Source organism: Salmo trutta, chromosome 36 (assembly GCF_901001165.1).
Source record: "Salmo trutta chromosome 36, fSalTru1.1, whole genome shotgun sequence".
Taxonomy (NCBI): Eukaryota; Metazoa; Chordata; class Actinopteri; order Salmoniformes; family Salmonidae; genus Salmo; species Salmo trutta.
In genome coordinates, this window is record NC_042992.1 from 27,971,782 (window position 1) to 27,987,152 (window position 15,371).

General features: G+C 41.8%; 1 protein-coding gene across 8 annotated transcripts in view; it reads right to left on the reverse strand.

The window, feature by feature from the left end:
* Nucleotides 1-15,371, reverse strand: part of LOC115175774 (ras/Rap GTPase-activating protein SynGAP) — a 110,963-nt gene that overhangs the window by 25,394 nt on the left and 70,198 nt on the right. For all 8 annotated transcript variants that reach the window (XM_029735259.1, XM_029735261.1, XM_029735263.1 and 5 more), the window contains 10 exons: nucleotides 7,590-7,684; nucleotides 6,388-6,509; nucleotides 6,000-6,153; nucleotides 5,714-5,812; nucleotides 5,338-5,577; nucleotides 4,890-5,225; nucleotides 4,610-4,754; nucleotides 4,163-4,307; nucleotides 3,767-4,003; nucleotides 1,810-2,011 (listed from right to left, as the gene is read on the reverse strand). In XM_029735259.1, the coding sequence (XP_029591119.1) occupies nucleotides 1,810-2,011; nucleotides 3,767-4,003; nucleotides 4,163-4,307; nucleotides 4,610-4,754; nucleotides 4,890-5,225; nucleotides 5,338-5,577; nucleotides 5,714-5,812; nucleotides 6,000-6,153; nucleotides 6,388-6,509; nucleotides 7,590-7,684 (1,775 nt within the window). The remainder of the gene's footprint in view (nucleotides 1-1,809; nucleotides 2,012-3,766; nucleotides 4,004-4,162; nucleotides 4,308-4,609; nucleotides 4,755-4,889; nucleotides 5,226-5,337; nucleotides 5,578-5,713; nucleotides 5,813-5,999; nucleotides 6,154-6,387; nucleotides 6,510-7,589; nucleotides 7,685-15,371) is intronic.

Genomic DNA, 15,371 nt, shown 5'->3' on the forward strand with positions numbered 1-15,371 from the left:
TAATCCTTGTATAACACTTGTATCTTTCATCAAAGTTTATGATGAGTATTTCTGTAAATTGATGTGGCTCTCTGCAAATTCACCGGATGTTTGAGGCAAAACATTACTGAACATAACGCGCCAATGTAAACTCAGATTTTTGGATATAAATATGAACTTTATCGAACAAAACATACATGTATTGTGTAACATGAAGTCCTATGAGTACCATCTGATGAAGATCATCAAAGGTTAGTGATTAATTTTATCTCTATTTCTGCTTTTTATGACTCCTCTCTTTGGCTGGAAAATGACTGTATGTTTTTTTGTGACTAGGCGCTGACCTAACATAATCGCATGGTATGCTTTCGCCGTAAAGCCTTTTTGAAATCGGACACTGTGGTTGGATTAACAAGAAGTTTATCTTTAAAATGGTGTATAATACTTGTATGTTTGAGGAATTTTAATTATGAGATTTCTGTTGTTTGAATTTGGATTTGAATTTGAAGAGGCACCGACGTCTTTCAAATCCGCTGTGTGTGAACATTTTGGATTCAGCGTTCAATACGATGAAGAGGGTAAGAAGACCATAAACAAAGTACAGTCTGCAAGCATTGCTTTGCCACTGTCGGCTACTCGAGTGGAAACACATCTAACATGATGTGTCATTTATGTCGCCATCACTCGGCCGTATCCCTTGCAGGTGGAGCTGGAGCAAGGAGTGTCCACTCGTTAGCGAAAACACAACAATCTCTCGCTGCTGCCTTCCAACAACAATTCGCGATAAATTAATTAAAACAAAGAAATAACAAAAGCAGTGGGAGTATTCATAGCCAAAGATTTGAGCCCTATTCGGTGGTTACTGACTCGGGATTTCGTCACCTGATGAAAAAAATTTAACCGCGTTACAATGTTCCCTCCGGCACACATTTCAGCAGCAAAGTAATTCCCAAACTCTATGAAACATCACAGAGAGAAATTGAAAAGGAATTGACACAGACACCCTATCTAGATCTCTCCACTGATAGTTGGACCTCCAGAGCAACTCAGATACCTCACTGTGACGGTTCATTATGTACTGGATTGGGAGATGAAGAGCTACAGGTTGTCAAAGCTAAGAAGCACTTTTCATTTGAACGTTTTTCTCCCCTTGATTTCATACAGTAGAGACAGAAACCAGGCCTGAATGGAAAGTTTTATTTGTCTATAGGCAAATAAAGAGTTCATTGTTTAAACATTTTTCTTAAATATAAAGATACCTTAAATGATACCGGTACCGTGGCCAACAAACCGCGATTCATATCGAACCGTGGGCCCACTACCATTGCATCCCTAGTGATGACTAACTTTGCCTGAGACCTGAAAACTATGACCAGGCTTCAGATTAGCTGGCTTAGCATGTGTGTGGTGTGCAAAAGACCAGGGTTCGAACCTAGACGGTCACATTCCAAATAATCTCGTTCCCAGACACTTCCACCCAAATGCACGAAGAGTCTGGTGGACCAACGTGTTAAATTTGGCCTTCGTTATCCAATTATACAGAAAGAACGGGAGAAATGTAGGCATCGGCTTAATCGACCAACCAATCATCTACCACAACACCTTCCCCTAACCCTACATGTCTTGTGCGCACCGCAAGTTCCATTTTGAACCACGCTTCACAGTCGTGTGATTCACTTAAATTAATGGAAGACAAATACTTTACTCATTAAGGTCAATCTCATAGAATTCTATTGTCACTCCCACTAAGGCCAACTTTGAATCGTTGATGTCCCAGGCTTATATGCACTGTGCACAATAGCCTGGGGACGAGGTTACATTCCACATTACCTTGCTCAGTTGGGCCATGACTTCCCACAGCAGGCTGTGGAGCACTGACAGCTCCCTGCCCAGGTCGATGTAGCCCTCGAAGCCCCCGGCGTTGCTCCCCGTGTCCATGTTGGAGATCTCGTACAGGAATTGCTGCATGGAACCCCACTCCATCTCCAAAAACTCATTCATGAAACACATGTGATCCTCTTTGCCACTAAACCTGAGGGGAGAAAAGACAGCAGTGTGGAGGGAGCATATAGAGAGAGTAGGGGAAAGAAGAGAGACACTGGGACAGAGAGAAAGAAGTTCCCACAGACAGTGAAAGATTGAGGGAGAAAGGGACAAGATACAGTGCCTTCGGAAAGTATTCAGACCCCTTTACTTTTTCCACAATTTCTTAGGTTACAGCCTTATTCAAAAATGTATTAAATCGTTTTTTTTAATTCATCAATCTACACACAATAACTTATAATGACAAAGCAAAAATGGGTTTTTAGAAATGTTTGCTAATTTATGAAGAAAACCCCCTGGAAATATCACATTTACATAAGTATTCAGACCCTTACACAGCCTCGAGTCTTATTGTGTATGACGCTATAAGCTTGGCACACCTGTATTTGGGGAGTTTATCCCATTCTTCTCTGCAGATCCTCTCAGGCTCTGTCAGGTCTGATGGGGAGCGTTGCTGCACAGGTATTTTCAGGTCTCCAGAGATGTTAGATCGGGTTCAAGTCCGGGCTCTGGCTGGGCAACTCAAGGACATTCAGAGACTCGTCCCAAAGCCACTACTGTGTTGTCTTGGCTGTGTGCTTAGGGTTGCTGTCCTGTTGGAATGCCCAGTCTGAGGTCCTGAGTGTTCTGGAGCAGGTTTTCATCAAGGATCTCTCTGTACTTTGCTCCATTCATCTTTGCCTCGATTCTGAGTAGTCCACTAGTCCCTGCCGCTGAAAAACGGTATTTCTGTTTTTTACTTTTAATACATTTGCAAAAAACCTCTAAAAAACAGTTTTCGCTTTGTCATTATGGGGTATTGTGTGGAGATCTGCTGCTTTTTTAAAATCCATTTTAGAATATGGCTGTAACGTAACAAAATGTGGAAAAAGTCAAGGGGTCTGAATACTTTCCGAAGGCACTGTGTATAGTATAGAGTACAGAGAAATAGAGATAACGGAGTATGGAGAGATAACAAGAGAGGGGAGAGAGACAGTGTGAAAATGCAAAGAATGAAAGAGCAGGTGAGGAGATGGAAGGATACAGTACAAAAAACAGGTGATGGTGAGGGGGAGAATTGATTTATTCATACTTTATCCTTGTCTACAATGTGACAAGAACATGGGTAAAACAAATAATTTCTGTGTAGACAGACTTCTCCACCCTCTGAACATTTGTGAGATTAAAAGCTGTTACTGTCACTTTTGTGCACAATCATCTTGTTTGTGGGCAATCATGTTGGATGAATTCTTCATTCACCATTCCCAAAGGAACAAAAACAATTGGTAATACTTTACTTCATGCTGACTGATATAATGTATTATGATGCAGTTATAATGCATAGTAAGATTTAAGCAAGGCATAAGCATTTATGACCCCATTGTAATGTTGTGGAAATAGTGAATGGATTGGTTCCTGGAAGAGTAACTGGTCGAGGACATAGATAATGACTTATCGAGGATTGATTGGTAGTGGACATACTGAATAAATTGGGGAAATGTATTCAGTTATTTTGTACAGGACAGGTGAGGGGTGGCTAAATGTGAGGGAAGGCTAAAATAAAGGTTATGTTAAAAGAAAGGCTAAATGTAAGAGAATGCTAAAAGAAAGGAAAGGCTATGTGTTAGTAAATTGTACATAGGAGGAAAGGCTAAAAATAAAGTTAATGGTAAATGAAAGTGACGGCTGAATGGGAGGGAAGGCTAAAATAAACACAATGATAAAATAAAGGGAAGGCTGGATGGGAGGGAAAGTAGTGACTGACTTGGAGAAGCTGGCCAGGTTCTGCACCACCTTGGCGATGAGGGTAAGAGTGCGGGATGTCCGCTCTCCGGGGTACTCCTGGGTGAGGTTGAAGAGAGAGGGCGACATGATGGCGGGACACAGAAAGCGTAGAAAGAGGGAGGAGCTGATGAGGCGGTCTGCGATGTCCTCCCTTCCCCGCTCGGCACACCTGACCCTCCAAGAGGCAAAGACATCCTTCAGCTCCCGCGGAAACACACTAGAATGAAAGGGTAGGACAGAAGGACAGAATATCACTTTATTTTCCATTGCAAATGTTTTTTTTGGGGGGGGGGACAAACACCCCACCATACTTGAAAGGATGCTATGTTACTGACAAATTTGTACAATGGCATAGTCATGTGGAAGAAGTTCTGACCAATGAGAGTTGACAATCTTGCAGAGTGCCAGCTCGCAGCACATGCGGAGATTGGCTTGGTGGTCGGCGAGGACAGACGGTGGAGTGCGCATGGGATCCACTTCACAATTCTCCTCTGACTCATATAATGCTCGAATGAACTCCCCTGTCAACGAGACATCGGTTCATTAATCCCCATCAATATCTTCTTCTTCATCATAGTCTTCTCATCAACATCATTGTCACTCATAATTTCAAATACTTTAGCTGTGCTTGATTGAGCTTGCCTGTTCAATAAAAAAGTCTTAAAAGTGCAAACTCCACTCACCTGGCACTCCAGTCAAGGTCAAGCAAACACTCAAAGTATTTGATCGATTTCAAATAATCTTTGAAACCATGTCTGGATTTGATCATTTCAGGTAATTTTCCACAGGTATTGGTATACAATGAAATAATCTAGAGTTTTACCTATGGCATCCTTGAGGTACCGGTGCCCTATCAATTTGAGGTACTCCTCTATGGCTTTAGTAGCAAGGGTGTTCTCTCGAAAGATCAGATGCTCTCTGTCCATGAATCTATCCACCTCGCACATCGCCATGTCTGAAAGGAAGTCCTGAAAAAAGAACATGCTCCTCAAACAAACAACACAAACACATTGTACAGCAGACACATTTGCAAAACATTTAGAAAGGGGTTACTCTCCAACAGGAGTGCTTGGCCACCCCTGCTGTAGTGCCTTCCGTCCTACCTTGGCCTTGCCTGTGCTCTGGAGAATGTGCACCAGCGCGAACGCTACCTCCTCTTTGCTTTTGACACTGAGCAGAGGCTCCAGCACGGCACACAGCGTACGGTAGTTATTGGTGATGTACTCAGCGAACTCCTTGTACAGCTCCATGGGCAGGATGCTCATGGTCTGGTAACGGGACTTGAGGCGGATTGAGGCATTGATGACCTTGCCACCGCCTACACCGCCACCCTTAGCCAAAGCACTGGGCTGGATCACCGGGTACCACTGCTCCACAAACTGCCTGCCTGTGATGCTCGATATGGGGATAGTGACCAGGCCGAGGTACGTGCTCTTCTCCTAGGTTAGAGAACAGAATGGCGAATAGAATAGAAAGGAATATTTCAGTAACTCTGCAAACACAAAGATAGACAAAGAGAAATACAACCACCATAGAGAGAAACACACAGACCTTGCGTCTCTTTTTGTCTGTCTCCTTGTAAAGGTGCAGGCGTAGGCTGCGAATGGCAGGCAAGTTGTTGAACTCAAAGTGCTCGCCCCAGAAGACTGTGTCCGTACGCGGCTTGCTAGTGGTGCGTGCATACAGCATGTCATCCAGACACAGCTCGCAATAGTACCGCTTCTTAGGCGGAAGGTCCCTGGCCTCAATGATCCACAGCTTAAGCACATTGTCCACCCTTCGACTGTTGTCCTAAAATGGCAGCATTGGAGACAGAGTGAGAGAGAGGTGAAGACTGCTGAAACTAATGGAGATGATCTTACAATTTTTATGCCAAAAAAGGCATTTTGAGTGTGGACTGCAAGCAGGGTCCTTTCTATTTGTTCACCTTGTTGGGCTTGATAGCTCTTTGTAGATTCTCAATCCATTTGTCTCTCTCAGCGGCTGAGCGGCAGGCAAAGCATTTCGTCCCTGAAATGGTGGTCACCTGCAGTCAAACAGACCCATGGAAGTCAATTCATAAATTATATTGTTTGTTGCGTGTTAGTGTGTAACAGTTGATCAATTGTTATCACCTTTACCCATCAACTGGGAAGACACAGCTGTAATAACTGTTTCAGATGTAATATTAGGAGAGATACTATCCTCTATTCTTCTGCCAGCAGTGCACACACCTCAAAGCAGTACTCCTGGCCCAATATGCTGGAGTGGACAGGTTTGATGACAGCATCTTCATCCAGCGTGAGGTCCAGAGCTTCCGCTGCACTGCTAGGGGAGAGCAGGGACTCGTGAGAGTGGGACTCCTTGAAGCTCTGCATTAGACGGGTCCTAAAGAGAGATAGAGAGAGAGGGTGTGTTTACGGTAACAGTGCTTTGAAACAAGAACTTCTAAAAATAATTTGGCACAAAAGTAACCACTGTTACAATATATTGTACATATTAGAAAACACCAGGCAAAAAAAACTGAAAAGAAAAGGAGTGTAAAATAAAGCATTACAGAGTATAGAATAGGAACCACAAGTGTACGTCACACATGCAAACTTTTGGGAAAGTGTTAGCTACCTCTCCTGATCAGCACTACGGAAACGGGGTAGAATCATGTGGCGGAAGCTGCTGGTTCGATCCAGTTTGGGCTGGCTCTTTGCCCTCTTGATGGAGCCCTTCAACTTTCGACTGAGGAAGCTCTGTTAGGGACAGCAGAGGAGACTATTACACAGGTGGGGACGTCCATTCCATAAATAATGGAATCATTAAACCCTTCCTTCAAAATAGGTGCTATCTGCAAAATCAGTGCTAGCACGTGTCCATGTTATTGTTGGTGGTGGTGATGGTTATGGTACTGATGGCCACTGGAGGAGGCTATTGGGCTTCAGGTAAAGCATCAATGTCCATTCAATAATGTTGTTTCAGTGGGCTATGCCGATTCAGTCACTAAGATGGATGGTGTAAGCCTATTTGAAAACTCGAAAACTCAATTGGAGGAGTACTTTTAACTGGTGAACTTTTAATTTGGAATCTGTAAATTAGTACCATTACTGTATGCAAAGGTGTAAAGTACTTAAGTAAAAATACTTTCAAGTACTACTTAAGTAGTTTTTTTTAGGTATCTGTACTTTACTTTACTACTTATATTTTTGACAACTTTTACTTTTACTTCACTACATTCCTAAAGAAAATAATGTACTTTTTACTCCATACATTTTCTCTGACACCCAAAGTACTTCTTACATTTTGAATGCTCAGCAGGACTGGAAAATTGTTATTTGTTTGTAAATTATGTCTGAGTGTTGGAATGTGCCCCTGGTTCTCAGTAAATGTTTAAAAAACAAGAAAATGCTGCCGTCTGGATTGCTTAATAAAAGGAATTTGATTTGATTTCTACTTTTACTTTTGATACTTAAGTATATTTTAGCAATTACATTTGCTTTTGATACTTAAGAATACTTAAAACCAAATACTTTTAGACTTTTAGACTCAAGTAGTATTTTACTGGGTGACTTTTTCTTTTACTTGAGTCATTTTCCATTAAATTAAGGTATCTTTACCTTAACTCAAGTATAACAATTGGGTACTTGTTCCACCACTTACTGTTAGCCTACTACCTATTACTATTATTGAATCTACTCTGTACAGAAGAGAACAGGGAGATGAGGGAGAATAATGCTAGAGAGCAGGAAGTGAAGCTAATATGGGTGGGTAGAACTTTACTGTAAGGCCTGGATTAAGTGGAAATGACAGGTAATGTAGCATGTTCCAGTACTTACTTGTTGTCTGAAGGGTTGTGGGGGGGCAGTGGGAGGGGTTTCCATGCTTGGCTGTCTCGCAGTGGCAATGCTCTTCCTGCGAGCGCGAGTGTGCTCTGTGAGAGAGAGAGAGATAAGGAACCCAAGTACCTTAAGTCCAGTCTGGAACTGTAACTTAATATTTACTCTGACCATGGGAAAAAGTGCAAGAATAGTCTAAACAAAAAATATCTCCAGGTGAGCCAGTGCATGGTAGTGCCTGTTTGTTTTGCTCATCAGTTGGGTGCATATTTTGTCTGGGCCATGTTCAGCAGGCAAATGTTGTAGAATGTTGCAGATTTAACAGTCAAGAATAGAGCTGATGTGACTACTAATTCTAAATGTCAGAGAGGCATGTTTGTTCTATCTGAACATTTTACTGTGCTTATTTCGCACACATCAGGCCTATGGCCTGGCCCTGTCCTCCATTCCCTAGTCGTGCCAAAGGTTTGAAGGGGTGCGGTCAAGATAAACGATGAAGAAATCACAAGTACAGTCAGCTACACAATGACGAAATGCTAGCTATATGTCCACATCATAAATGTCTACATTCAGAAGCAGATACGAAAGTAGGCCACCAGCAAAATTACGTGAACATGGAAAATAACCACCAACTGGCGGGCAGATTATATGAAAGTACTCCTTGGCGTATGGGCAGATGAGAATTATCCTCTGCGTCAACGCTTTTGTGCCCCCCTCTCCATCGAGCCAAGCGACTGAGGGAGCTTCAGTTGGCTAGCCAACTGGGGGGATACCTATATAATCATATGATCAATTATATATGAATAGCACTCCCTCTACTCTACTACTATACAACTTATAACATAAAGTAATCGACTTTGTTGGTTAAAGCAATGGTAAATTAAATATCTCAACCCACCCCAACAAGATGGTTGCCAGACTGTAAACAAACAAGCTATTTTCTACCAATTCAATTCCTATGGTTACACCCACACCCCCTTTATTTCCCCCTTAATAGCGGACAGTCAATATCTGACATTTTCCTCAGTTTCCCAGTAGAGCAATGGTAACCTTCTGAATACTTAAGGCACTATAAATACTCACTCTCCTTCTCATCTGTTCTTCTCTCCCACACACTCTTTTACATAATTCCAGTGGTGTACTCCCCCTCCTCTCGTCTTTTTCTCTCTGTCATCCTCCCCTCTCCTCTGTACCTTCTCTTTTTCTTTTCATCCTGCTGTCTAACAAATTTCCCCTGCTAGTCATTTCTCTAAGAAGGGCTACGCATTTTAATGTGAGTTGATACATATCAATCAATTAAGTAATAATAACAGACCCTAAAAGCAATCCCTTATTTAGGTTGTATACATACATAGATACATGCACGAACACACACACACACACACACACACACACACACACACACACACACACACACACACACACACACACACACACACACACACACACACACTAATACGCAACTGTAATTTACATCTAAAAAAATCCTATGCTGTATTGGAAACATTGTGCAATATGAGGTAGAGGTAGATTATCAGAAAAATATAACTGTCTCTGCTCGAATTTGAATCTGGATTGGCTATCCCCGGCCTCAGATCAATTTAAGATAGATGCATTGATTTTAATCTGACTTAATTGATATCAAATCCCACATAGTTAAATGTGAAAAACATTATTTGATTTAATTCTTACTAATAACCCCCATAAATACTTGTCTAGTGGAGTATTCTCATACGATCTCAGCGATTATTGTCCCATAGTTTGTATTAGAGATACGAATCAGCAAAATCCTGTTTTCTGCTCAAGATGACATGTTCTACTCTGATTTAGCCACTGTCTCCTGTATAGCTGACCCTAAGTTGGCTCTAGAAAATGTCTCCTCAATATTTATTCCTCTGGCAGATAAACACGCACCTTTTAAACAATTCAGAGTCAAAGATTTCTTCTGAGTGATCAGAGCTCATTCAGATGAGATATCAGGCTTGGGCCAAAGCATGGAAATCTGACTGTGTAGTAGACTGGCAATCTTTCAGACATTTAAGAAACATATGTAATATCTCGATTAAGAAAGCTAAATCAAGCTACTTTTTCTGACTCTGCTGGTGATCCTTCAAAATGTTGGAAAACAGCAAATGCACTGAAGCATACAAATTCCTCTTCTTCCCTGCCTAAGCAAGTTCTGTCTGACTTTGGCATCATAACTGAGAAGAATGGGATAAGTGATGCTTTTAATCATAATTTTGTCTCGGTAGGCTTTTTATTTGAGAGAAACGGTGGTGTAGTTGACCCTGGTCAGTCAATCAACTGCTCTTCCCTCTGCCAGCCTCTAGCTGACTCGATGCTTAACCTGTCAACTTCTAGTGAATCTTTGTTTTCATTCCAACAATTAACTATTTGTGATGTGCTACATGCCTTGCTTTAGATTGAGGTAAAAAATCCACTAGAGCTGATATGCTTGATCAATATTGATGCAGCTCTCTGTCCCCCTGGTTGCTGAATCATTAACCCATATTTTTTACCTGACAATTATATCTGGTACTATCCCCAAGGTTTGGAAGGCAGCCCATGTACTCCCCCTTCACAAAGTTGGTGACCCTTGTGACCTAAATAATTATCAGCCTAACTCTCTTGCCTAGCTAAAATATTAGAATCCTTGATTAATTCTCACTTAAGATCTTTGAAATGTATTCTAAATGTCCATTAGTCAGGTTTTAGACCAGGTCATAGCATCATCTCTGCTGCATCCCTAGTTATAAATGAGGTGGTTAACTGTATGGATAAAAGGCAACATTGTGCTGCCTTCTTCATTGACCTGTCAAAGGCTTTCCATACTGTTGATCACTCACTGCTAATTCCGAGGCTTTCATCAATTGGCCTAGACCAGGCTGCATGCAACTGGTTTAAAAATTACTTGACAGATAGAACTCAATGTACAGTGCATTGGGAAAGTATTCAGACCCTTCAACTTTTTTCCTATTTTGTTACGTTACAGCCTTATTCTAAAATTTATTACATAGTTTTTTCCCTCATCAATCTACACACAATACCCCATAATGACAAAGCAAAGCGTTTTTTAAAGAAATTTTTGCTAATGTCTAATTTAAAAAAAACTTGAATATCACATTTAGTATTCAGACCCTTTACTCAACACTTTGTTGAAGCACCTTTGGCAAGTCTTATTGGGTATGACGCTACAAACTTGGCACACCTGTATTTGGGGAGTTTCTCCAATTCTTCTCTGCAGATCCTCTCAAGCTCTGTCAGGTAGGATGGGGAGCGTCACTGCACAGCTATTTTCAGATCTCTCCAGAGATGTTTGATCGGGTTCAAGTCCGGGCTCTGGCTGGGCCACTCAAGGACATTCAGAGACTTGTCCTGAAGCCACTCCAGCGTTGTCTTGGCTGTGTGCTTAGGGTAGTTGTCCTGTTGGAAGTTGAACCTTCACCCCAGTCTGAGGTCCTGAGTGCTCTGGAGCAGGATTTCATCAAGGATCTCTCTGTACTTTGCTCTGTTCATCTTTGCCTTGATTCTGAGTAGTCCACTAGTCCCTGCCACTGAAAAACATCCCCACAGCATGATGCTGCTTCCACCATGCTTCACTGTAGGGATGGTGCCAGGTTTCCTCCAGATGTGACGCTTCTCATGGTCTGAGTCCTTTAGGTGCCTTTTGGCAAACACCAATGGCAAACACCAAGCGGGCTGTCATGTGCATTTTAATGTGGAATGGCTTCCGTCTGGACAATCTACCATAAAGGCCTAACTGGTGGAGTGCTGCAGAGACGGTTGTTTTTCTGGAAGGTTTTCCCATCTCCAAAAAGGAACTCTGGAGCTCTGTCAGAGTGACCATCGGGTTCTTGGTCACTCTGACTCTGGAGCCCTTCTCCCTCGATGGCTCAGTTTGGCCGGGCAGACAGAAATAGGAAGAGTCTTGGTGGTTCCAAACTTCTTCCATTTAAGAATGATGGAGGCCACTGTGTTCTTGGGAAACTTCAATGCTGCAGACATTTTCCCCAGATCTGTGCCTCGACACAATCCTGTCTCGGAGCTCTACGGACAATTCCTTCGACCTCATGGCTTGATTTTTGCTCTGACATGCACTGTCATCTGTGGGAACTAATATAGACAGGTGTGTGCCTTTCCAAATCATGTCCAATTAATTGAATATACCATAGGTGGACTCCAATCAAGTTGTAGAAACAACTCAAGGATGATCAATGGAAACAGGTTGCAACTGAGCTAAATTTGGAGTCTAATAGCAAAGAGTCTGAATACTTATGTAAATAAGTTATGATTGTTTTTATTTGTAATAAATTAGCAAAAATGTATAAAAACAGTTTTTCGCTTTTTCATAATTTGGTATTCTGTGTAGATTGATGAGGAAAAAAACAAAATAATACATTTTAGAATAAGGCTGTAATGTAACAACATTTGGAAAAAGGGAAGGGGTCTGAATACTTTCCGAATGCACTGTATATATATTTTATATATTTTTACCCCAAAAATATATGGGGGATTGGAAATGATGCAGACAATATATATGCAATAGTAAAGCTGATCAACCCCCCCAAAAAACGAAACTAATAAGTATAATACAATATATACGCAAAAGTATGTGGACACTCCTTCAAATTAGTGGATTCTGCTATCAACCCCCCCAAAAAACTAAAAAAATAAGTATAATACAATATATACGCAAAAGTCTGTGGACACTCCTTCAAATTAGTGGATTCTGCTGCCACACCCGTTGCTGACAGGTGTATACATTTGAGCACACAGCCCTGCAATCTCCATAGAAAAGCATTGGCAGAAGAATGGTCTTACTTAGGAGCTCAGCCACTTTCAACGAGGCACCGTCATAGGATGCAACCTTTCCAACAAGTCAGTTCATCAAATTTCTGCCCTGCTAGAGCTGCCCCGGTCAACTGTAAGTGCTGTTATTGTGAAGGGGGAATGTCTAGGAGCAACAACGGCTCAGCCGCGAAGTGGTAGGCCACAGAAGCTCACAGAGTGGGACAGCCGAGCGCTGAAGTGCATGGCATGTAAAAATCATCTGTCCTCGGTTGCAACACTCACTAATGAGTTGCCTCTGGAAGCAACGTCAGCACAATAACTTTTTGTCGGGAGCTTCATGAAATGGGTTTCCATGGCCGAGCAGCCACACAACAAGCCTAATATCACCATCTGCAAAGCCAAGCTTGGGCTGGAGTGATGTAAAGCTCGCCACCATTGGACTCCGGAGCAGTGGAAACGTGTTCTCAGGAGTGATGAATCACTCTTCACCATCTGGCAGTCTGATGGACGAATCTAAGTTTGGCGGATTCCTGGAGAACTGTAAAGTTTGGTGGAGGAGGAATAATGGTCTGAGGCTGTTTTTCATAGTTCGGGCTAGGCCCCTTAGTTCCAGTGAAGGGAAATTTTAAAGCTACAGCATACAATGACATTCTAGACGATTCTGTGCTTCCAACTTTGCGGCAATGGTTTGGGAAGGCCCTTTCCTGTTCTGGCATGACAATTCCCTCATGTACAGAGCAAGGTCCATACAGAAATGGTTTGTCGAGATCTTTGTGGAAGAACTTGACTGGCCTGCACAGAGCCCCGACTTCAACCCAATTGAATACCTTTGGGAATAATTGGAATACCGACTGGGAGCCAGACCTAATCGTCCAACATCAGTGCCCGACTTTACTAATGCTCTTGTGGCTGAAAGGAAGCAAGTCCCCACAGCAAGATTCTAACAGCTCGTGGAAAGCCTTCCCAGATTAGTGGGGGCTGTTATAGCAGCAAAGAATGGACCAACTCCATATTAATGCCCATGATTTTGTTATGAGATGTTCGACTTGCAGGTGTCCACATACTTTTGGTGATGTAGTGTCAGACTTGATGAACGGATGCTAAACTACTAATCAGAGTTTGAAGTTAATTGTTCTCTTTGAATAAAAACTATTTCTGATGCCCTTATACAACATCATTAATTTGAAATAGTAGGCAAATGAATTAATTAACTAAGTCACCAATTATTAGCCCAGTAAAGTTCATACACGTTCAACATACATAATTAATCTTGCCGAGGGCAATCAGGTGTTGTGAACTGTGAAACAAGTGCTTAAGATTATAAACTATTATATGGATTTATGTGTCCTTCAATATGAGTTGGTAATATAAAAGGCATTCATGAGCACATTCTATGAGGGAGAAGAAAAAAATCACCACATCATCCTAGAACATGATTAAACATGGAAAGAGGAAAATTGTCACTGCAATTGTCAGCACTAAAACATTCTCATTGGCTTGCAGGTTTTTGTGGCTGCGTTGCAAAACTATGTATGAAAAAAGACGAGAGGTATACTTTAATGCAACCCAAGGTCGTGCGCCAAAGTGAATGTATCAAACTACACAGGCCCCGTTTAGAACTACCTTGAACGTCCCTGCCACAGTGTGACTCAAAGCAGACAAAATCCTAAGTACCATAGAGCCATAGACCATTATTTTCATATTATATTTGGACAACATTAGATGAAATCAGCATCACCAAAGATCCACCTTGTTTTCCATACATTTCTATCTAAAAATGTTAAGCATTCTCCTCAATCTCAATCTCACACAGCTGGAACGGTGGAAAATATATTTTCTAACAGCCTAGGATTTCACCCTGGTGAAACCGGGTGTACACTAAACGGTTAGCTGTTACAGACACATTTTTGAGATCGGAGACAAAATCCCCATGTCGTTGTCTACTCAGGGCAGCGGCCGTCACCGACACCCGTTTAATGTGAGCTGGTCAGAGACTCTGGTCAGAGGGTTACCGATCTCGTCTTTGAGCAGTCCCAGAGGTCCCGATATTTTCAAACATGTTTGATTTTGATCTGCAATGCTCTTGTAGTGTGAGATGTGCAACGACAAGTTTTGAGAACTGTGATCAGGAATAGCCAATAAGAGCTCTCCAGAGAAGAATGTCAGTGAGATAATGATGTTGTTTCGCATCACCCAGAATTTGTAGACTTTCGAGCAGGAGTGATGACTACATGGTATGCATTTGTAATTTCCTTTAAACAAAGCCAAAGTGTCAAATCATTACAGCTCTGTAGTTCACAATACATTTTATTAAATTCAAAATGTTGGCCAGATATTTAAACTTTGAATGGCATGCGTGAAGGTCTGACTGAAAACGTTTATGGGGCTGCATTGAGCCACTGCTCATTGTAGCTACGTTAAATCTAATCACATCATCACATAGTTCTTGTGAGGCAGGATGGTATCGAGAATCCTAACGACCAAGTCAAGAACCTTGCAGTGTGTGACCCCAGTCTGTGCTACTTCATTTATTGTGAGCAACACTACGTTAGCAAGACAAAACTACCTGGAAGGTGGTCGTTTAATGTGAGAGGCTCAGCGATGTTAGGATTTTGAATGTCGTCTAGTGTACACCCGGCTTTAGGTGAACATATTTCTACAGTGACGATTGTAAACTCCACTACCTAGTGTCAGAAATGGCCTGGAAAGAATACCCTCGATTTCATAACATATTATTTACGTCTATATGTGTCCTAATGACTCAAACAGGCCAAAATATTGCAGGAATGTAGAGACTGAGTCACATACAGCCAATTCACATAAGGATTTATATTGGGAGAACATGAGTCATTTCAGAGCAATTATTTTAGAACTTAGTGTCACCTGGCTCCCGTAAAAGCTACATAACAGCTCATTGCCCTGAGTAGCATTTCTTGACAAAAATAAACACATTTCCAAAACAAGGACAAAAGTGCTATTCAGTGCAACCAG